Genomic DNA, 22,783 nt, shown 5'->3' with positions numbered 1-22,783 from the left:
GGAAACGGCTCTTTTGCAAAATAAATCCTTTTTGTTCCATCGGCTTATAAATAGTATCTGCGTTTTGTTACTCGCGGGGCGGAAGCTCCGTTCCTAAAGACCATTCTTTTTAAAAATAGGGCACTTTAGATTCATACAATTCTTTTGCCGGTCAGAACGAAAAAAAAGCTATCAGTCTCACAATGAACCAGAATTTTTTTTTTTTACTTCCGAAAATAGGAGTATTTGCCAAGATTCTTAATAAATTAAAACCAGCGTCTAAATGGGAATGTTTTGGGAGGAAGTAACTGTCATTAATGTGCTAATCTGGGTTTGTCAAATTGACGGAGTTAAATCTAACATTTTTATTTGTCGGGCGTTATATTTATTGTTAATAATAATAATAATAGTTTTATTGGAATTTAAATATTGTATAATGTTTTTAAGTTATTATTATTATTAATTTTTTTTTTTTTTTTTTTTTTTTTTTTTTTTTACCATGGCTTGTATTGTAGTAACATTTTCTACCAAGCCCATACCTCCCAACAGTCCCTGTTTTTGTGGCACAGTCCTAGTTTTGCAATAATAATAATAATCGGACCAGCTCAGGTCAAATAGTCTAAATATCTCCAAAACTGATTGGAAAAAAATAATTTATTTAAAAATAAAGAAAAACGCTGCTTGCAGAGGTCGTGTTCATAGAAATATATAATATGCATACCTTCCAAGGGTCCCTGTTTAGTTTGGCCAGTCCCTCTCTGGTTCCCAAACCCTTGATGCCCCCTTTCCTCCCCCGATGCCCCTCTTTTCTAGGAGGTCAGAATGTTTGCTGGGTATGAGGGCATCGCAGGGTTCTACGGCCCTAAAAGCCCCAGTATGGTGCCTTTTTTTAAAATATACCCTATTTTACCCTAATAAAGGCTTTTTTTTAGTACCGGGTGGCAGCTGTTTTTCTACCAGTAGCTTCTTCTTAGCGCAGACAGTGTTCTGGTTTCTCCTTGCATCTGCTCTTCAGTACATTTCCCAATTTATTTAATGTAGCGATGTTCTATAATGATGGCTTCTTTCCGGCCGCGCCCCCGACGCGCCACAGATTACGGCGGATTCTGCTTCCAGAGGAAATGTATATATTAAATCGCCTTCTGCAAAGGAAAAAGATTAGAAATCATCTCAGTCATGCAATATATGATAATCACATGTATGCGGGACCAAGACACGCCAACAAAACAGGACCAGCCTTTAATGGGACAGGTTAATGTCTCAGACAATCGATGGGAGCGCCTTCCGCGCATGTCTAGCCTTTAGGAATCATTGCCTTTGTCTGCGTTCCCTGCCCCTCTCCATCGAACAATATAGTATCATAAAAAGCACCTTAAAACAGAGTTTTTAAATATATATATATATATATTAAATATTTTTTTAAATATCCATATCCTTTAATATTACTGATTTTTTTTTTTCATAATATTTTATTAATTTTAATTGGGGTTTAGTAGGGAATTTAGTTTATTGTTACATTAGAAAGTTGGGGTTTGGGTTATTTAGTAAGCAGGGTTGCGCTGAGAGTCGTTAGGACGATGCTCCGTTAGTGTAGAATTTATAATTTTTATTCATTTTATTTTAAATTGTAGGTTTTTATGGTTTGTAAGTGCGGAATTTTATTTATTTTATTTATTTTGAATGTTTTGGTGGGTAGTTAGGGTTATTCCTGGTTTGTGCACCCAAAAAAAAAAGTATGTTTAGTTAGGATTTACGTAAATTTAGTAAGTTTTATATGTTTAGTTCTGTGGCCTTCTTGGGGAAGTTGGTTCATTTTATTTATGTTTATATATATATATATATATATATATATATATATATATATTATATATTATATATTATATATTTGGCTAATTAGGCAGATGAGCGACTACATGGGTGGCGCAAGGAAGACCATCAGAATTCAGAATGACAGCCTTGATAACGTTTAACCCCTTGTTAACTATATTTAAACTGGGTTTAAGCTGAAAGTCCCAAATGAAGACCCCGTAACAACCCAAAAACATGACGGATCTCTGTACGTGGGACCTGGCAGTGTTGTTGATTTTTTTTTTTTTTTTTTTATTTTATTTTATTTTTTTTTTGTGTATTTGCAAATATTCTGTCAATACTGTGAATTTTTTTTGTTTAATATTAATACTTTTCCATATTAAGTGATAGCGTAATAGAAATGAGAAAACCCAAGTTCCGGAACACCCCCCCCCCAATAATATGGTTTGCGAGGGGAAATTACAGCTGAAAAAAGACGTAACCAAAACCCCCGGAACCCCTTATGTCCTCAAATGAAAACGAGCCCTTAGTCCTTAAGGGGTTAAAAGGACCACACAGCCATCCTATGCAATAAAATATCCCTCTAATGCACAATAGGGAACTTTTTTTTTTATAAAAAAGATATTATTTTATTAACTATATATAATAATTCCGCCAATCCGATGATATACCCAATATTGCACCGTTTACATTTTTTTTAACAAAATAAATTAATAAATAGTTTTTTGGGATTAATGGATTAGTTTGTCATGAGTATACTATGTGTGTAGGTGTGTGTGTATTTTTATATATATCTATATCTCTAGTAAGAGAGGAAGACAATTATAGCTATTTATATAATATATATATTCACTATTTGCATTTATTATATTTATATATATATATATATATATATTCACTATTTGCATTTATTATATTTATATATATATATATATATTCACTAATTGTATTTATTATATTTATATATATATATATATTCACTATTTGCATTTATTATATTTATATATATATATTCACTATTTGCATTTATTATATATATATATATATATATATATATGTATTGACTATTTGCATTTATTATATTCATATATATATATTCACTATTTGCATTTATTATATTCATATATATATATTCACTAATTGTATTTATTATATTTATATATATTCACTATTTGCATTTATTATATTTATATATATTCACTATTTGCATTTATTATATATATCTCATTATCATTAAGGGCATCTGGTTTTGTGTCCAATCTAATAAAATGTATCAAGTAATATTAACGCCAGAAAATGTTTGAGCCAATGATCCGGCTCAGATGTTGCCGTTTTTAATAGGTTCCGTTATCTCCAGCCCCTCATTGGCTGCTCCCGGTATTAACGATCCCTTAACGACTCGCTGTTATATGAATCCCCTTTCGCCGCCTGTGATGCAGAGCGAGGATGAGGCTCTCTAGAGCAGCCCTAGACGGGGATATTTAACAGAGAGCCTGCGGAATCCGGATCAACAGAAAAAAATATTAATTCTAAAAAAAAATACAGATTTTTTTTATTTCTTTTTCTTTTGCCCCGTTCTGTTTCTAGGGTTCGGAGATCTCCGCGCTATCCTGTGATCCACGGGGATTTGAACATGGATTCCTGTCTCCAGAGAGAAAACCACTAGATCTCTCCACGTTCCGCTGGTTCGGAGACGAGGACCTCGCCTGCCAGGAGGTATTTCAAAAATGGTGTGTTTTTGGTGTTTAGTGGATTACAAAAACAGCCAGAAATAAAGAGGTTTTCTCTCCAGAAAAATGAGCGAATTCACTATCCCTCGCTGTATTACCCTCTACCACCTCTGCTGGGAGGCTGTTCCACTTATCTATCCAAAATAATATAGTAATTACGTAACTTCAATTTTTTATATATATATATATTATAATTTTTATCATTTTTAGCTATATTTTTACATTTATTCTCTTTATAATTTTTATTATAAAAGATGTTATAGAAATATTTACGGAGCAAATGTATAGGTTATAAATCCATCCGGTTTAACCCCTCTTTTGCCACTCGCTTGTTCTCAGACCCCCAAACATGCCCTTATCTCTCTCCCAATTTAAAGAAACCTTCCCAAAAGCCCGCGTCCCTATCAGACTTCTGTCTTGGCCTCTAAAATACCGGAAAGTTCCTCTTCCGTTCCCCCAGCTCTCTGCTTCACCCTCTAAAATCCACGTTTTGTCCAAAACACTCCATTGAAAATAATTTTGGGGAATTTTTCTTGGTCTTTGGCCATTTGGGGGACACTTTTTTGAAACTTATAGTAACCGGGAACAGGAGCTTCAATCAGCGGATTGTCCCCTGAGGATGAGGACACCAAACATGCGCAGAAAGCAGCTCTGCTGATTACCCAAAGTTCTTTCAGAACCAAGACCCAGGAGCAGGAAAAAGGCGCAGCTGCCCAATCAGGACACAGAGCCCTAGAACAAGTTGAGTTTTAAACGGCGGTCAGACTCTAACTGTTGTTTTCTTTTTTTACCCCAGTTGTAGTTTTTGCCCCATAATGTAAAGTTTTCAGGCAGCTGCATATCAGCCGTTTGTATGATTCTCGCTCTGTTATCTGACCCCTGATCTACTAAACCCCCCGACTCCTTATCATACTGCCTGTGGGGAACAATAGAATGGCTCAGCCTTAATCACCCAGCTGGACTCTCTGACTAATGAAAGTCTATGGAGGAACGGACTTCATTACCATTGCCATAAAGCATCAGCTCAGTGTGGTGTTTGAGCCTGGAAAATATTGTATACAGTGCTGGGGGGTTATATTACTGTATACAGGGTTGGGGGGGTTATATTACTGTATACAGGGTTGGGGGGGTTATATTACTGTATACAGTGCTGGGGGGTTATATTACTGTATACAGTGCTGGCGGGTTATATTACTGTATACAGCGCTGGGGGTTATATTACTGTATACAGTGCTGGGGGGTTATATTACTGTATACAGCGCTGGGGGTTATATTACTGTATACAGTGCTGGGGGGTTATATTACTGTATACAGCGCTGGGGGTTATATTACTGTATACAGCGCTGGGGGTTATATTACTGTATACAGCGCTGGGGGTTATATTACTGTATACAGCGCTGGGGGTTATATTACTGTATACAGCGCTGGGGGGTTATATTACTGTATACAGCGCTGGGGGTTATATTACTGTATAGAGCGCTGGGGGGTTATATTACTGTATACAGCGCTGGGGGTTATATTACTGTATACAGCGCTGGGGGTTATATCACTGTATACAGCGCTGGGGGGTATATTACTGTATACAGCGCTGGGGGTTATATTACTGTATAGAGCGCTGGGGGGTTATATTACTGTATACAGCGCTGGGGGTTATATCACTGTATACAGCGCTGGGGGGGGTTATATCACTGTATACATCGCTGGGGGGGGTTATATTACTGTATACATCGCTGGGGGGGTTATATTACTGTATACAGCGCTGGGGGTTATATTACTGTATACAGCGCTGGGGGGTTATATTACTGCATACATCGCTGGGGGGGGTTGTATTACTTAGGAAGAAAAATATAATTTTTCGAAACGACTTCCCTGTAATATCTTAATATCAGAGTTAATTGCACTTTCTCACCTCCCTCGTGATTTCATTCACAGCAGATCAGGCGGAGGGGAAGCTCTGGGCTCCCGCGTAAAACCGTTTGCTGGGTGACAGTGATTTATTAGTCATTTATTAGGAAGGGATGTAATATTTCCGTCGACGCGCAGGAATGAGCGACAGTATCCGATTTACATGAAAACTGATTAGAATGATCTGAAGTGAATGTTTAGCTCCGAGGTGTGAACTTCCTCTTTCATTCCTCGGATTTCTGTTATCTCGTCAGATTATTTTAGTTATTGCCGATCCGGATCTCTATATATAAACTTTTATAAACTCAGAGGAGTCAATCCATCATTCCTTCACTCAGAGCAAAGCATTCTGTCCTTATAAACCCCCTTATCTGGAGGCCACCGTTGTTATCAGTCATGTGATACTGCTGGCTTTGGTTATGCGGTGCCCTCCCACTTCGTAAGGGTGGGAGTGTCTTCATGGGGGCAGGGTTATCCACATGAGTGGGCTGGGCTAGCCTTAAACAATTATATTTGTATGAGAGTAGGAGGGGCATAGGAGGTGAATAAATACTGCCCTCATAACCTGGAGATTTAAGCTTTTTCAGGGAAAACATGGCACAGGCGAGCTGTTTGGGGGGGCAAACATGGCACAGGCAAGCTGTTTGGGGGCAAACATGGCACAGACGAGCTGTTTGGGGGCAAAGATGCCCCCCCAGTACAGCAGTGCCCCTTACAACTGTAATAGTTGAACCCCCTGATGAGAGAGCGTGACAGCATGAATTTATTTATAGCATAATGGATGTGGGTGTGGTTTTGGTGGGCGTGGCTTGGGGGCAGCAGTTCATCATTGGACGCAGGCAGCACAATGTCCTGGGCCGGCCGGGATCAGCTCAGTGTTTCCCCTTCAAATAATAGGAATACCGATGTGATCCGGAACAAACGACCGATGGGGTTTCCTATCGATATTGATTAGATTTGTGCTCACCGGGTCAGGATACCCCAGTGGATTGTAAGCTCCATAGACAAACCCCGCTCTCCCCGTGAGAGGGGTGCACTACGCGGGATTCACTGCCCCTGGAAAGGACAATAGTGTTCCGTGCCGTCGAGTTTAGAAACATTGTATGATATGAGGAGCAGCCGTAACAACGCAAATAATCCGCTCTTCTCCCAGTGAGGTCATTCAAGAAAGTGGGGAGGAAAAATCTGGGGCAAACAGAAGGTCATTTTGGACACTAGAGAAATGTGAGTGATGACACACGGCCAAAAATACCCCAATAGCTGCCAACAGTCCAGAACTTGCTCTGATTATTGCATAAGCCCAATTCCTGCTGTTTCTATGCACATTATCGGGGCTTTTAGGGCCGTAGAACCCTGCAATCCCCTCATACCCAGCAAACATTCTGACCTCCTAGAAAAGAGGAGGCATCGGGGCAGGGGAGAGGGGCATCAGGGGTTTGGGGCCCAAAGAGGGACTGGCCTACTAAATGCATATTAAACCTATCCAGAAGTACTTTACATAAACCTTAAAAAACCTTTAGAGGAAGCTGCAGCGTATGGACATGGACAGAAGTTTCAATGGGGGTGTTTTCTCCAAGCATTAAAGAGACAGCTCCGCTATGAGCTGGGGGGGGGGGGGTATTGCCGCTGATTGTGTGCCTCAAGCAGCCAATCAGGGGAGAGAATCATTGGACCATTGAGGAAGCAGGGAGCTGCAGCTTCTACTTAAAGTATTTTTATTTATTTCCTTACCTACTCTGGAAGAATACATATTAAATGACACACAGGGGGCTGGGGTTACTAATATCCAGTCTTTCTCAGCGGGACTGACCGTCCCTTTAAGAACTTTCGGTTCTGTACTTAAAACTCAACTTTGCTGACGACCGAAATGATTTTTTTTTTTTTTATCATGTCTCGTTTTAATGGTCAGCAAACCTCGTGGCAGTTGGCAGCTTCGGTTTGTTCCCCTTCTTACATCCGACACGAGCCATCAGAAAGGGGAAGCATTCTTCTTTTATTTTAAGCTCCTGAGATAGAGTTTCATTCTCTGTGAAGATCCATCAGATTACAGAATCCGAGTCGTGGCCGGGCCGACTGGCGGAGATCTGGATTATTAATAAGGTAGCGGCAATATCTAGAACTCTTAAAGGGGAACCAACGGCAACTCTTATTCCTAGAATTATATTAAAAATAAGGGTTTTTTTTTAATATTTAAATATTATAGTTTTTGCCCCATAATATAATGTTTTCAGGCAGCTGCATATCAGCCGTTTGTATCAACTAATGAAAGTCTATGGGGGACGGACTTCATTAGCATTTCCGTAAAGCGCCAGCTCAGTGTGGTGTTTGAGCCGGGAAAGTCACCCAAAATATCACATGACTGACAGCAACGGCGGCTCCAGGCCTGCAGATAAAGGGAGTTTATTGGGAGAAAATGAGATAAAACCAGACATTACTGTATACAGCGCTGGGGGGTTATATTACTGTATACAGCGCTGGGGGGTTATATTACTGTATACAGCGCTGGGGGGTTATATTACTGTATACAGTGCTGGGGGTTATATTACTGTATACAGCGCTGGGGGTTATATTACTGTATACAGCGCTGGGGGGTTATATTACTGTATACAGCGCTGGGGGTTATATTACTGTATACAGCGCTGGGGGTTATATTACTGTATACAGTGCTGGGGGGTTATATTACTGTATACAGCGCTGGGGTTATATTACTGTATACAGCGCTGGGGTTATATTACTGTATACAGCGCTGGGGGGTTATATTACTGTATACAGCGCTGGGGGGTTATATTACTGTATACAGTGCTGGGGGGTTATATTACTGTATACAGCGCTGGGGGTTATATTACTGTATACAGCGCTGGGGGTTATATTACTGTATACAGCGCTGGGGGTTATATTACTGTATACAGCGCTGGGGGTTATATTACTGTATACAGCGCTGGGGGTTATATTACTGTATACAGCGCTGGGGGGGTTATATTACTGTATACAGCGCTGGGGGTTATATTACTGTATACAGTGCTGGGGGTTATATTACTGTAGACAGTGCTGGGGGGTTATATTACTGTATACAGCACTGGGGGTTATGTTACTGTATACAGCGCTGGGGGTTATATTACTGTATACAGCGCTGGGGGTTATATTACTGTATACAGAGCTGGGGGGTTATATTACTGTATACAGCACTGGGGGTTATATTACTGTATACAGTGCTGGGGGGTTATATTACTGTATACAGCACTGGGGGTTATATTACTGTATACAGCGCTGGGGGTTATATTACTGTATACAGCGCTGGGGGGTTATATTACTGTATACAGCGCTGGGGGTTATATTACTGTATACAGCGCTGGGGGTTATATTACTGTATACGGTGCTGGGGGGTTATATTACTGTATACAGCGCTGGGGGTTATATTACTGTATACAGCGCTGGGGGTTATATTACTGTATACAGCGCTGGGGGTTATATTACTGTATACAGTGCTGGGGGGTTATATTACTGTATACAGCGCTGGGGGTTATATTACTGTATACAGCGCTGGGGGTTATATTACTGTATACAGCACTGGGGGTTATATTACTGTATACAGTGCTGGGGGTTATATTACTGTATACAGCGCTGGGGGTTATATTACTGTATACAGCGCTGGGGGGGTTATATTACTGTATACAGCACTGGGGGTTATGTTACTGTATACAGCGCTGGGGGTTATATTACTGTATACAGTGCTGGGGGTTATATTACTGTATACAGCACTGGGGGTTATATTACTGTATACAGCGCTGGGGGTTATATTACTGTATACAGCATTTGGGGGTTATATTGCTGTATACAGCGCTGGGGGGGGTTATATTACTGTATACAGCGCTGGGGGGTTATATTACTGTATACAGCGCTGGGGGTTATATTACTGTATACAGCGCTGGGGGGTTATATTACTGTATACAGAGCTGGGGGGTTATTACTGTATACAGCGCTGGGGGTTATATTACTGTATAAAGCGCTGGGGGTTATATTACTGTATACAGCGCTGGGGGGTTATATTACTGTATACAGCACTGGGGGTTATATTACTGTATACAGCACTGGGGGTTATATTACTGTATACAGCGCTGGGGGGTTATATTACTGTATACAGCGCTGGAGGTTATATTACTGTATACAGCGCTGGGGGGTTATATTACTGTATACAGCACTGGGGGTTATATTACTGTATACAGTGCTGGGGGTTATATTACTGTATACAGTGCTGGGGGTTATATTACTGTATACAGCGCTGGGGGTTATATTACTGTATACAGCACTGGGGGGTTATATTACTGTATACAGCGCTGGGGGTTATATTACTGTATACAGCGCTGGGGGTTATATTACTGTATACAGCACTGGGGGTTATATTACTGTATACAGCGCTGGGGGTTATATTACTGTATACAGCATTTGGGGGTTATATTGCTGTATACAGCGCTGGGGGGGGTTATATTACTGTATACAGCGCCGCCGCCCGCACCCCCACCCGCCCTCCGTCTGCCGGGACGCCCTGCTTAGAATCCGCGTCGGGTTGGCCCCGGCGGCCCTTCCTGAAGGACATTGTTTACTTCCCGTCAGCACCGTCTGTGGATGACTTCAAGTAACAGCGAAAGCAGATGTTTCTTTTGACCGGTCAGCAATTGTTTGAAGTTGAGCCCTAAATGGAAGATAAATTTATGTAAAGCGGAGCGTTTCGCGCAGGTTCCCCCCCCCCCCCGGCTCGTGCTGGATTTGGGGAAGCTCTTTATGTTTTTGCCTCTGGAGACATTTCGAAGAGGTTTTAAATAATCGGGATACTGGATCGATGAGCTGCCAACCCAACCTTGAAACTAAACGTTAATCTTTAAGAGGACCATTCCCCCTTGGGTAGAAGCTGCAGCTCCCTGCTTCCTCAATGGTCCGATGGTTCTCGCCTGCTTGAAGCACACATTCGGTGGCAGGAAAGCACTCCCCCAGCTCCGAGCGGAGTGGTCTCTTTAATGCTTGGAGAAAACACTCCCATTGAAACTTCTGCCCATGTCCTTACGCTGCAGCTTCTTCTAAAGGTTTAGTTAAAGTGCTTATGAAGAGCTTTAATATCCATTCCTTGTTCCGAACGCTGCAGATACTGGGAGATATCTTATATCTTCCTTTAAATATACTGCCCCCTGCAGGACACGGGATGTATAACCGCGCAACCGATTCCCTGGACCAATTCACCTTTACATCAGGAAACCCTTTGCTCAGGTTAAAGCTTCCGGCTTTTTGTTTGTTTGTGTACGTACAGTTTGTTTGTTTTTTGTAAACACACATTTTTGCATTTTATCTAAAAAAAATAGAAATAAAAATGAAAATAAAAAAAAAAATGAAAATAAAAAAAAGAGGAAGCGTCTTGGGAGAGATTGAAGAGTTTATGGTAGTTGTGAGTTAATAATTTTTTTTTATTTGTAGTCATCCGTGTAATAAATTGTCCGTGTAAAATCAGCATTCCGGCCCAAAAAAAAATAAATTATTGAATTTTTGCCAATGTGCTATTTTTAAATGGACAGTGAAGAATTAAATTAAAGTAACCTTACATTGAAGGTAGATGTGGGACATATTACGCACACAGTGACGGGTCCTAGTCCGTCCAAGTCTGGGGAGGCAGGGAAAAAAATGACATTTTTAATTTTTTTTCACTTTTAAACAAAAACACTTCCCTACTATTATAGAGGATAACGGTGTTTTGGGGGTTAATTTTTCCTCCTGTTTTTAATGTGATTTGAGAGAAGATTCAGATGCCGACCCACTAGATCGTTGTATTTAGTTTTTAATCCAGAAACTCTATAGAATTCATTGAAAAAAAAATATATAGTGTCATACTTAATTCTATTTTTGATCAGTACTAATAATGCTCTTTAATTAAGTAAAGATCCCCTCTGATAACGCGTTCTACCGGTTTAGCAGAAGCTGTAGTCTGCTCAGGATAGGGGGGGAGGGTAATCGGGCTAGTTTACTTTTAAAAAGGCAAAAAATATTTTTTGTCCTCAAAACAAAACAAAAAAATAAATATATATATATATATATATATATATATAATGGATATAATAATATATAATTAATTATAATATGTATAATATTAATGATAATATATAATGGATATTATAATATTTATATATGGGTATATATATATAATATAAATATATATTATCAGGAGGGACTTTTATAGAGAGAACATTTACTTACGGTGAAAAATGTTTGATTGCCTAAATCTAGGTGTAACGGAGTAATACCGCCATCTAGTGGAAGCAATTATATTGCATCCGGTGTCTACAGGACTTTGGATCGAAAGTAGATGCATAGAATTTGACCGCATTCTAATCCAACTCATATTACATTCATCCCATGCATGTTTAATACCCTCTCTGTATTACCCTCTACCACCTCTGCTGGGAGGCTGCTCCACGTATCTATCCAAAATAATATAGTAATTACATACGTTCAATTATTTTTATAGATCTATGATAATTTTTACATTGTTTATAATGTATTAGCAGCTGCCACATCTGCTGGGAGGCTGTTCCTCACCCTCCCACTAAAGTAAAGGTTCCTTGACGCTTAGATTATGATCTCTTGTTCTAACACTTCTCCTCCTTGGACGTTTCCATCACATCCCCCCTCTGTCTCCTCTCTCCCAGGCTTTATCCCTGTTTTTGTTCCTTTTATTACTGTGTGTTATGGTTGGCAGAGGCTCACGTTTCCCTTTTTCAGATGAATACAGCGTTCTCTCGGGCGATAGCCCCATATCCAAATATTAAAGCGTACGATCCAACCTACAAGACTTAGATGTAAAAATTAGATGGAACCCAAAAAGTTACAAGTGGAGACGGACTGTCAAAAAGGCACAAAATCATGCTCTTTATGGCTCTTAATTCCACAAATTATTAGAAAAAAAGTCAAAATATCTAAATATAGAAATCATTAGCATTATAATCAGCAAACACGCGTTGCAAAATAGCGTTGGGTGCGCCCACCAGCCTTCAAGTTTAGGATCCGATTATTTACCCCGGTCCTGCCCCAGGATTTTGATGAATAGTCCCTATCCTATAATCTACGTTGTAGCAGGCGTCCGCTGGTCACTTTGTAACACTGCAGCGTTATTAAATACGTGTTTTTTATATGTTCCTTCAGGTTGAACATGTGATAGCCTCCAACATCATCAAGACCAAGCATGGAGAACGCGACCTCCGACGTCTCTAACAATTCCTGCACTTTTAAGGAGGATTTCAAGAGGATCTTGCTTCCCGGGGTCTACTCCGTGGTTATGTTGCTTGGCGTTCCGTTGAACTTCACCGTCATCCTGCAGATCTGGCTCTCCAGAAAGGCCCTGACGCGGACGGCCATCTACACCCTGAACCTGGCCATGGCGGACCTCCTCTACGACTTCTCCCTTCCTCTGCTCATTTATAATTACGTGCAGCACGACTACTGGCCGTTTGGAGACTTCACCTGCAGGTTTGTCCGCTTCCAGTTCTACACCAACCTGCACGGCAGCATCATGTTCCTCACGTGCATGAGCTTCCAGCGTTACATGGGCATCTGCCACCCGTTGTCCGTCTGGCACAAGAAACGGGGCAAGAAGTTCACCTGGGTGGTCTGCGGCGTGGTTTGGTTCATAGTGGTCGTCCAGTGCTTGCCCACCTTCATCTTTGCGTCTACGGGTATAAAAAGGAACCGGACGGTGTGCTACGACCTGAGCCCGCCGGAGCTGTCGGCGAAGTATTTTCCGTACGGCATAACGCTGACCATCACCGGCTTCCTGATCCCCTTCGTTGCGATCTTGGCTTGTTACTGCTGCATGGCGAGGATCCTCTTCCAGAAGGACGGTCTCCGCGACGCGCAGGTGCGTCGGAAGAAGGACAAAGCCATCCGCACCATCATCATTGTGGTTATCGTCTTCGCCATCAGCTTCTTCCCTTTCCATCTCACCAAGACCATCTACTTGGTGGTCCGGTCCGACCACAACGTGCCCTGCCTGGTGCTGCAGACCTTCGCCATCGTGTACAAATGCACGCGTCCGTTTGCCAGCATGAACAGCGTCCTGGATCCGATCCTCTTCTATTTCACCCAGCAGAAGTTTAGGCAGAGCACCAGAACGTTAATGAAGAGGGTGACGACGAAGTGGAAAACGGACGCAAGCACAAAAAGCACCCCGTGACGGGGCTGGGAAACCCGCGTCGGACTGGGGGGGGGGGGGGGACTTGTACTTCTGTGTAAATAAGATATAGAATAGTTTAAAGAGTTCCATCGAGGTTTAGCCGGTTTACATTGGGTGCGTGAAAAATAGTAAATATTGGTGGAGTTTAGTTGCGTTCCTTTGAATTTTTAGGAAGTCCAAAAACCTGATTTTAAGAAAAATGAAATTTTTTATTCTTTTTTTTTATTATTATTATTGTTTTAACACAAAGGTCCTGGGGACTAGATATCCTGCCTACAAAAAGAGTGGTCTCCATGTTCTCTTTTTTTTTTTTTTTTTTTTTTTTTTTTAAAAAAAACAAAAATTTAAGTAATGGTCTAACTTAACTTTGCACAACTGTTTCTTAAAATTCCATAATTATTAGTTACTTTTATTTTATTATTTTTATTGATTTGATTTCCGCAGCAGAGTATAATTTAACGAGAAATATATGGTTAACGAGGGTCCAGCTGCAGAGTAATTTTATTGGCTACTAATTATTACATAACTTAAGTCTTGGCTTACCCCATTAAAGTAACTATTTAAAAAGGTGACAGGTCTGCAAAACGTTAAGAATTATTCCATTTTGATTTGTAGCAAATCTTGTGTACTTTTCATGTTACTTAGCTAAAAAAAATATATATATTATTTTTAACCCAACAATATGAATAAAGAAAAAAAAAAAGAGCTGACACAGCACTTATGGGTGCAGTACCGCTTACTACCTTTACATTTGGTGGTGGCGCTGCTGAGTAATCGGTAATTTGTCTATATGTGCCATGTTTCCCGCTGCTGGAACCAGAGCCGGCCTTAGGTGTTCTGGCGCCCTGTGCGGACTACTCGTCTGGCGCCCCCCCATCCCAAAAAAAGAAAGGAATCAAAACTTGTAACAAAACCCCAATCACTATATACTACGCATTGATGTGGTGTAGGCCTACCACTTCATTGTCTGGCTTAGTAGTAGGGATGCACCGAAACGAATTCTGGACTGAAACCAAAAGTGCAGCATTTACCTGGCCGAAACCGAATATGACCCCCCCCCCACACCATAACACATAACAAAACAATTAAATAATATTTATATATATATATATATATGATTAACAGCAATCACATTCTTATCATGCCCGCAGATTCCAGGATGTACTCGTAGACTACTTGGCATGATAGGAGTATGATTGCCCTATGTACCCCGTCTCACTCCATTCTCCCTATCTACCCCCTCCTAACTATCTACCCTCTCCCTCTTTGAAGTTCACTTACCTTTCAGAAGTCCTGCGGTGAGGGTGCAAGGCCTCTGCCTCCCAGCTCTGCCACTGTATGGAACAGTATAGAGTGATGGGAGTTATGATGTACTTTAGAGCATAATTATATAATGAAAAATACATTGGAAATGGTACAGCATAACACCCATCACTCTCACACCCTTACCAATCCACACACATACACCAATCCACACATATATACCAATCCACACATATACAGCAATCCACACATATACCAATCCACACGCATACCAATCCACACGCATACCAATCCACACGCATACCAATCCACACACATATACCAATCCACACATATACACCAATCCACACATATACACCAATCCACTCCACACATATACACCAATCCACACATATACACCAATCCACACATATACACCAAACCACACATATATACTAATCCACACATATACCAATCCACACATATACACCAAACCACACATATATACTAATCCACACATATACCAAACCACACATATATACCAAACCACACATATACACCAAACCACACATATACACCAATCCACTCTCACTCTCACTCTATGCTTTCCTACCTTTCCTCTTCCAGTTTCTTTGCCTCCTCTTCGCTCTTCTTCTTAGTTCTTCTGTCTTCTCTTCTTCCGGGTCAGAGGGCACGGAGACCGGTGGGCGCGGCTTCAGTGCTGTGCGCCGGAATCTGACAGCAAACCCCGGCGCACAGCAGCTGTTGCCGCGGGGATCACAAGGGAGAGGTATCGGAGGTCTGTTAAAGACCTCCGATACTGCTCCCTTGCGAGCCTGCTCCTCCAGCGGCGGACATTACTGTCCGTCTCTGGAGGGGTGCCGAGTGCCCCCATACTGGCGGCAGCGGACCCCGCGGCGGCAGGGGCGTCGGACCGCGCTGCGGCGGACCCCGCGGCGGCAGTGGCGTCGGACCGCGCTGCGGCGGCGGCGGACCCCGCGGCGGCGCCCCCTGGAGTGTGGCGCCCTGTGCGGTCGCACAGGTCGCACACCCCAAAGGCCGGCCCTGGCTGGAACTTAACTGTGAAACATGTTTTTAACTTTAAGATAAAACATACAGGATAGGGGTTTGCTGCCACCACTTTAAAGGAATATTCAGAAAAATAAAAATGTTAATTTTTCAACAGAATACGTTTTAGCAATGCTTTCTACAGGGCCAATCAAGCTCTTCTTGAGTGTGCCAGTACCCGATTGGCTGTTTTTCCAGTTACCCCGACCAATAAACAGGTCACCGGCCAAGCCGGCTTTCTAAATTGTAGGATTGAAAAAAAAAATAAAAAAAATAATGTTTTCGCTTTTAAACATTAACCCCTTGACTGCTAACGACGGCATGGTGCCGTCGCTAGCAGTCCCGGTCAGGTGCTAACGACGGCACCATGCCGTCGCTAGCACTCTCCTACCTTGATGGGGGTCTGTGGACCCCCATCACCACCTACCCCGGCGATCTGCCCCTCGTTTTGAAGGGCATCACTGGGACCACCCGATCCGGCCGGTGACGTCGCGCGTAATGACGCGATGACGTCACCGCGCAACTTTATTGAAAACTGACAATTGTCAGTTTTCACGGTATGGGGGCATGCTGCTTAGATGCCTGTATCTCAGGCATCTGAGCAGCTACAGACCCCCAACATATACCGTTGGAAAGGTAATCGCCTCACCTTTCCAACGGTATAATGCTTGTAAAAAAAGAATAACAAATATTATGTTAAAAAAATAAAAACGTACAAAAAAAGTAAAAAAAATGATTTGGGGGTCTCTAAAGGCAGATAAATAAAGATCAAAATTGCCTAGAGACCCCCAAATTAAATTATCTAAACATAAACTGGTTTAACTTTAAAAAAAAAAAAAAGTTTAAGTATTCTAGCTAAATGATCACTGTGGTAGCCAATGTTACCACAGCGATCATACAGCTATAAAAAGTCACATTCCCTTTTTAAAAATGGCCGATACTAAATTTTAACCCCATGATCCCTTTGATCATGGGGTTAAATTTAGCCAATGGTAGAGGAAGGCAATTTTTGAAATTCAGATGAACTGCAAAAATCAGCCGTATAGCCTGTAGTACGTAAGTTAACCATGTCATCCCTGGAGCCCCTTGCATTTTTACTGCAAAACTTATTTTTGCTGTAAAAGTGATTTTTTTCTCCCTTTACGATCATCTCTTTGGGATTGTAAGGGGAAAGAATGGTGTGTGTGCTTCTGCGAGTGAATGTATGGAAAGTATGGTGTGTGCTTCTGCGAGTGAATGGAGATATGAAAAGCGTGTGAATGGTCAGTAATTAGGGTTGAAGCCTTGACGTGGCATTACTGCTCACGTAAGAAGTTAAATTATGGCACAAAAAGTACATATTTTCAAAAACTACACCCCTCGGCGCATCAAATGAGGGGCTGCGTGTGTTTCTAGGACAAACCTTGAGTGCGCAAGACACAGATGAACATGTCGCTATGGTTAGAAAAAACATATTTTCTAGCCAAAGCGACATATTCCATCATTATCTGTGAACTTAACTTTTGTCCTAGAAATACATGTAACCCCTCATTTGAAGCTCCAAGGGGTGTAGTTTATTGAAATGTGTACTTTATGTACCCTAATTTAACTTCCCAGATGTCTAGACCACTTTAACTTCAGATATGGCAGATTGGAGAATCTTGTTAAAAAATTGTCTTAAAACATTTAGGGGTGATGGCTGCATTTAGACAGCTCTAGACAGCTGGGAAGTTAAATTATGGTACATAAAGTATATATTTTCAGAAACTACACCCCTTGGTGCATCAAATGAGGGGCTGCATGTGTTTCTAGGACAAACCTGGAGTGCGGAAGACATAAATGAACTTGTCGCTTTTAATTTTATTTATTTTTTATTTTTATTTGTGTGATATTCACTTATTTGTTGTGCAAGTCAGATTTGTGATACAAATACAAATAAGACCTCATTTGCTGCGGCTGGGGGTGTAGTTTCTAAAAATATATAGTTTTGTTGGCATATTTTAACATCCCGGGCAGTTAGAGCTGTTTAATTGACGGCAGCCATGCATTAAATTTAAAGATGAATTTTGTGATAGTCTAATAAATTTAACTTTTAGCAATAAAATATTAGAAAAACACAGTCTACTGTTCTCAATTTCTGTTTATTTTAGACCGGTTACCTACTACAAATATTTAGCAACACAGGTTTTGATATTAGAGTTTAGAAAAATAACATTACAAACTAGTTTTTATTGAGTTGGAAGTGAAAAATTACACTTTTTTCCCATTTTTGGTTGTATTTTGCAAACCTAATGAGACATACACATATAAAAATGGTATATTTGGAATCTGCTGGGTGTGCTGAAAAAAACAATATATGGTTTGTATAGTTTATACCCAAGAAATTTACTTGAAACACGTTTAAACGTCAGATGCACCAAAATGCCGAAAACTAGCTTAGCACCAGGGTGTGAAATGGCTTAGCAGCCAAGGGGTTAATTTACCCGAATTTTTACATTTTTAAAGAAACTCTTGATTTCCGTGACACTTTTACCGAACGGATTATTGCACTTGTAGAATAATGTGAATTTTCTTTTAGATATATACATAAGAAAAATGTTTATATATATAATTTAAATGAAGAATAAGGGAGAGGTGAATTTGAAATCTCTGTTCCCAAGAGCTTATGCTTTATTCTCGTAGCCAACTGTGAGATTGTTGTATCTGAAGCATAGAAAAGTATCTATTTTTTATATTATTTTATTAAATTGTTATAAAAAAATTACCTACTATTACTTATAAAATAACGAGTGTTTTATTTTATCCTATGGAGGCAGGTCTGGGGGTCATGTGGAGGGGGCTGATTGGGGGGGTCTGGGGTGTCTAATTTGATTGGATGATATGTCAGATTTAGTGGGTTCCAGATGTGTCCAATTTGTAGGGTTGTGAATTTTTTTTAATTTCGTAATTGGCCGGTTTCTCTCAATTTCTGCGCAAATTGCTCAAAATATCCATTGTTTTCCCCCCAACAAATAAAACCTCAGAGCACTTTAGTTAGGAAAAAAAGTTAGACAAATTTGGATGTGATTATCAGGAGGATACAAAATTTCCTGGATTTACCGGAAGGGCAATGAAACGGCAAAGAAAATGCAAGGTTTTGGTTGCTGCTATGGCAATAAAGAGTTTTAGCCTATGAGTGGCCCTCTCCTTGCTGCTGCTTTCTTGGTCGTATAGGCATGGATCCCCAGTAATAGAGTTGCTGTTTATAATGCTATATTTACTTTAAAAAAGGGGGAATATTGATTTTAAATCCTGAGTTACAAGAAAAATAAATTTAAACCAAATAAAACTGTAAAATATGCCGCAAATAAAAGGGCATTTTTGTGAAGAAGATCTAAGAATGTAACGCTCTGCAGGCCGCATTTTTAACTTGTACAGGAGGCAGTTAATAGTTAATAATTACAGGCCAATAATTAAATGACTGTGAATTTCACATAATACCGTATCTACACGCGATACCATTCAAAAGTATGGGGTCACTGAGCTGTTTCCATGGGAACGAAGGACATTTCTGGCTGTAGCATAATCGCAAAAGGGTTTTCTGACCAATTAGCCTTTAAAACTTATACTTGGATCAGCGAACACAACGTGCCATTGGGACACAGGAGTGATGGGAGTGATAAAGGGCCGTTGGAACACAGGAGTGATGAGAGTGATAAAGGGCCATTGGAACACAGGAGTGATGGGAGTGATAAAGGGCCATTGGGACACAGGAGTGATGGGAGTGATAAAGGGCCATTGGGACACAGGAGTGATGGGAGTGATAAAGGGCCATTGGGACACAGGAGTGATGGGAGTGATAAAGGGCCACTGGAACACAGGAGTGATGGGAGTGATAAAGGGCCATTGGAACACAGGAGTGATGGGAGGGGTAAAGGGCCATTGGAACACAGGAGTGATGGGAGTGATAAAGGGCCATTGGAACACAGGAGTGATGGGAGTGATAAAGGGCCATTGGTACACAGGAGTGATGGGAGTGATAAAGGGCCATTGGAACACAGGAGTGATGGGAGGGATAAAGGGCCATCGGGACACAGGAGTGATGGGAGTGATAAAGGGCCATTGGAACACAGGAGTGATGGGAGTGATAAAGGGCCATTGGAACACAGGAGTGATGGGAGTGATAAAGGGCTTCTGTACGCCTATGAAGAGATTCCATTAAAAATCAGCCATTTCCAACTAGAATAGTCATTTACAGTATTAACCCCGTCTGCGCTGGATTTCTCATCCATTTTATGTTATTTTAATGGACAAAATGTGCTTTTCTTTCAAAAACAAGGAAGTTTCCAAGGGACCCCAAACTTTTGAATGGTAGCGATCCTGGGAACTTCCCAGCTTAGGCTACCCTCTTCCGGGGGAGGCTTTATGATGGCACCAAGCTAGCTTTGTAGAGGCGGGGCTAGCCATGCATATGGGCAGGGTTACTCCCTGACAGTATTAAGAGGCCATGAGTAGGAGGAGTTATGGGAGGGGAATAGGAGGGGCATGAAAGGAGTAGGAGGGGCATTGACGAGTTCCTAGGTGCACAACATATAATGTAAGTTTGTAATATAGATAAAAATGTTTCTTGTAAATAATATTCAGTTGTACGGATAATGCGCGGAAAGAAATGTATATTCTGTAAAAAGAAATAAATATATGTATCCGGTGACGATGATTGCGGAGGCTGACTGATTTTATTTGTCACAATAATGAAATTGCTGTTTTCTGAACCGTAATCAGTGCCAAACGCATTTGGGTTTTGATAAAGTTTTGTGTTTTTTAATCTTTTTCTGTCTCTTCCATTTTCCCTAAAATCAAATATAATATACAATCATAGAGAAGCTTGTGTTGCGCGTTACGGGGTGGCGGCAGGCAGCAGACGGACCCGAGGGCACAGTAAACGGGAAAAGGCGGGAAACCGAAAGTGAATTGGGGGATACACAAGATCTCTTTATTAGAACGTGTCTGTCTGCCCAGCTGTTTATCATGGCCAAGGTACAGATTCTCAATATGGTGGTGTTGGATAACCCATGTCCGTTCCACATTCCTTTCCAGTTTGAGATCACCTTTGAGTGCATAGAAGACCTACCTGATGACCTAGAATGGAAGATTATTTACGTGGGATCGGCAGAAAGTGAAGAATACGACCAAGTGCTGGATTCGGTGCTCGTCGGGCCGGTACCTGCCGGACATCACATGTTTGTGTTCCAGGCGGACGCCCCCAATTCAAGCCTAATCCCTGAGTCGGATGCTGTAGGGGTCACCGTGGTACTCATCACCTGTACATATCGTGGTCAGGAATTCATCAGAGTTGGCTATTATGTAAATAATGAGTACTCTGACCCAGAACTTCGAGAGAATCCACCCCTTAAACCAAATTTCACCCAGCTCCAGAGAAACATCCTGGCATCAAACCCCCGTGTTACGCGCTTTCATATCAATTGGGACAGTGCAAGTGAATCAAAAATGGAAGATATTGAAAACGTGGACCCTGCCTCCCATGCAATGCTGCCTCCAACCTGCGCCCCCTCAAAGGGTCTGGCAGGCGCATTGAACGCCATCCCAGAAAACTCGATGGACTGTATGTGATCCTGCTGCACGGTCAGGGCATGTGAGCTCACAGCCCCCTACTCACTGCTATGAAGGCAAAACTATGGACTCTGGTAGTGCCATGCTGCGTGTCTGGCCGCCTGCGATCACTCCCCTTCTCTACAACGTTCTCACATATTTTCGGTTTAAAAACATGGACGCGCTCCTGATGCAAAGTGTTAATTCAACTCTTCTCTTTCTGAGAGCTGCCAGACTCATTGTAAATGCTTTTCTATTGATACTGCAGTTTTTAGAGGGACATCCATAGAGGCTGCGGAGCGTTTTCAGGGGCACTGCGCCTCGACTCCCAGGTCTTTAATACCATAACTATCTTAGCACCAGCATTCGTCTCGCGTCGTAGCTGGGTGGACACGGCACTTCTCGGTCACTGCCTCCGCCAAGCAGAGATCTTCTGTTACGGCAGTTCAGCAGGAGCCCTTTAAATGTGTAAACATGTCACTTTGTTCTTACTGAGGGTTCGCAGTCCTCACAGCACCTCTCATCCCCACCAGCACTACCTGTTGGTAATGTTAGCATACACTGTTCTGTTCCTTGTTGCGGTACAGCTAAGAGTATATTTCTAGCATACGTGTGCCCTTTATACGCTGCCTCTAGTTCACTGGGGTGACCATGGAATATGCCAGTCCTTGCCATGTCTTGCTCTCTTCTAATGAACTAATAGTCACCGGTCCTGTGCCGCTAACGGAATGTAAATTTCACCAGACTAGCAACCCACAGCCAAAATATCACAAAAATATTTAAATGCCCAGAGATTGTTGGACTTCAATAATTTTGACATGTCGAGTTTTGACTTGTCCTGTTCAAAGTTGTCAATTCTTTTGTATTTTGTTAGTGTGGCACACTTCTAAACAGATGCCATGATTTATCAATGTGTTTTTTTTTTTTTGTTTGGTTTGTTTTTTATTATTTTTATATATCTGTGAGTAGGAACTTGCTGAAATAAAAGCACTTAGACCTAGGCGTCATCAGCCAAAAAAAAATAAAAAAATAATATACAATCATAAAGCGCGTCTGCAACTTTACCCCAAATCCTACGTTCTACAGTCTATACGCTAAATAAACCAGTGAAATGATGTCATGAGAAACATAAAATCTGCCAGCAGATCGGCCCCATCCGGCCCCTGTTTCTCCTGCTGTAAAGACTAAAACCTGAATCAGTCGTCTGCCTTGTCTTATATTTGGGATCCGTATGTCTATCCCATGCGTGTTTAATCCACTCGCTGTATTACCC

At 41.4% G+C, this 22,783-nt stretch overlaps 2 protein-coding genes across 2 annotated transcripts; both read left to right on the top strand.

Annotated features, from left to right (window-relative positions):
* Nucleotides 1-3,383: 3,383 nt before the first annotated feature.
* P2RY6 (pyrimidinergic receptor P2Y6) lies at nucleotides 3,384-13,635 on the top strand. The gene is made up of 2 exons (XM_053456672.1): nucleotides 3,384-3,504; nucleotides 12,606-13,635. The coding sequence occupies exon 2, from the start codon at nucleotides 12,646-12,648 to the stop codon at nucleotides 13,630-13,632; it is 987 nt and encodes a 328-aa protein (XP_053312647.1). The 5' UTR covers nucleotides 3,384-3,504; nucleotides 12,606-12,645; the 3' UTR covers nucleotides 13,633-13,635.
* A 7,150-nt stretch (nucleotides 13,636-20,785) lies between these two features.
* On the top strand, nucleotides 20,786-22,515 carry LOC128474353 (histone chaperone asf1b-like). The gene has a single exon (XM_053456667.1). It carries the CDS (start codon nucleotides 20,929-20,931, stop codon nucleotides 21,529-21,531), a length of 603 nt encoding a protein of 200 aa, XP_053312642.1. The 5' UTR covers nucleotides 20,786-20,928; the 3' UTR covers nucleotides 21,532-22,515.
* Nucleotides 22,516-22,783: the final 268 nt, after the last annotated feature.

The sequence above is a fragment of the Spea bombifrons genome, chromosome 2 (assembly GCF_027358695.1).
Source record: "Spea bombifrons isolate aSpeBom1 chromosome 2, aSpeBom1.2.pri, whole genome shotgun sequence".
Lineage (NCBI taxonomy): Eukaryota > Metazoa > Chordata > Amphibia > Anura > Pelobatidae > Spea > Spea bombifrons.
The sequence above is the reverse complement of the archived record's forward strand: the minus strand, read 5'-3'. Positions and strand labels throughout refer to the sequence as shown.

Bases quoted from the DNA above. Each gene is read 5' to 3' on its own strand.
- P2RY6 (XM_053456672.1), top strand. From the start codon at position 12,646: ATGGAGAACGCGACCTCCGACGTCTCTAACAATTCCTGCACTTTTAAG.
- LOC128474353 (XM_053456667.1), top strand. From the start codon at position 20,929: ATGGCCAAGGTACAGATTCTCAATATGGTGGTGTTGGATAACCCATGT.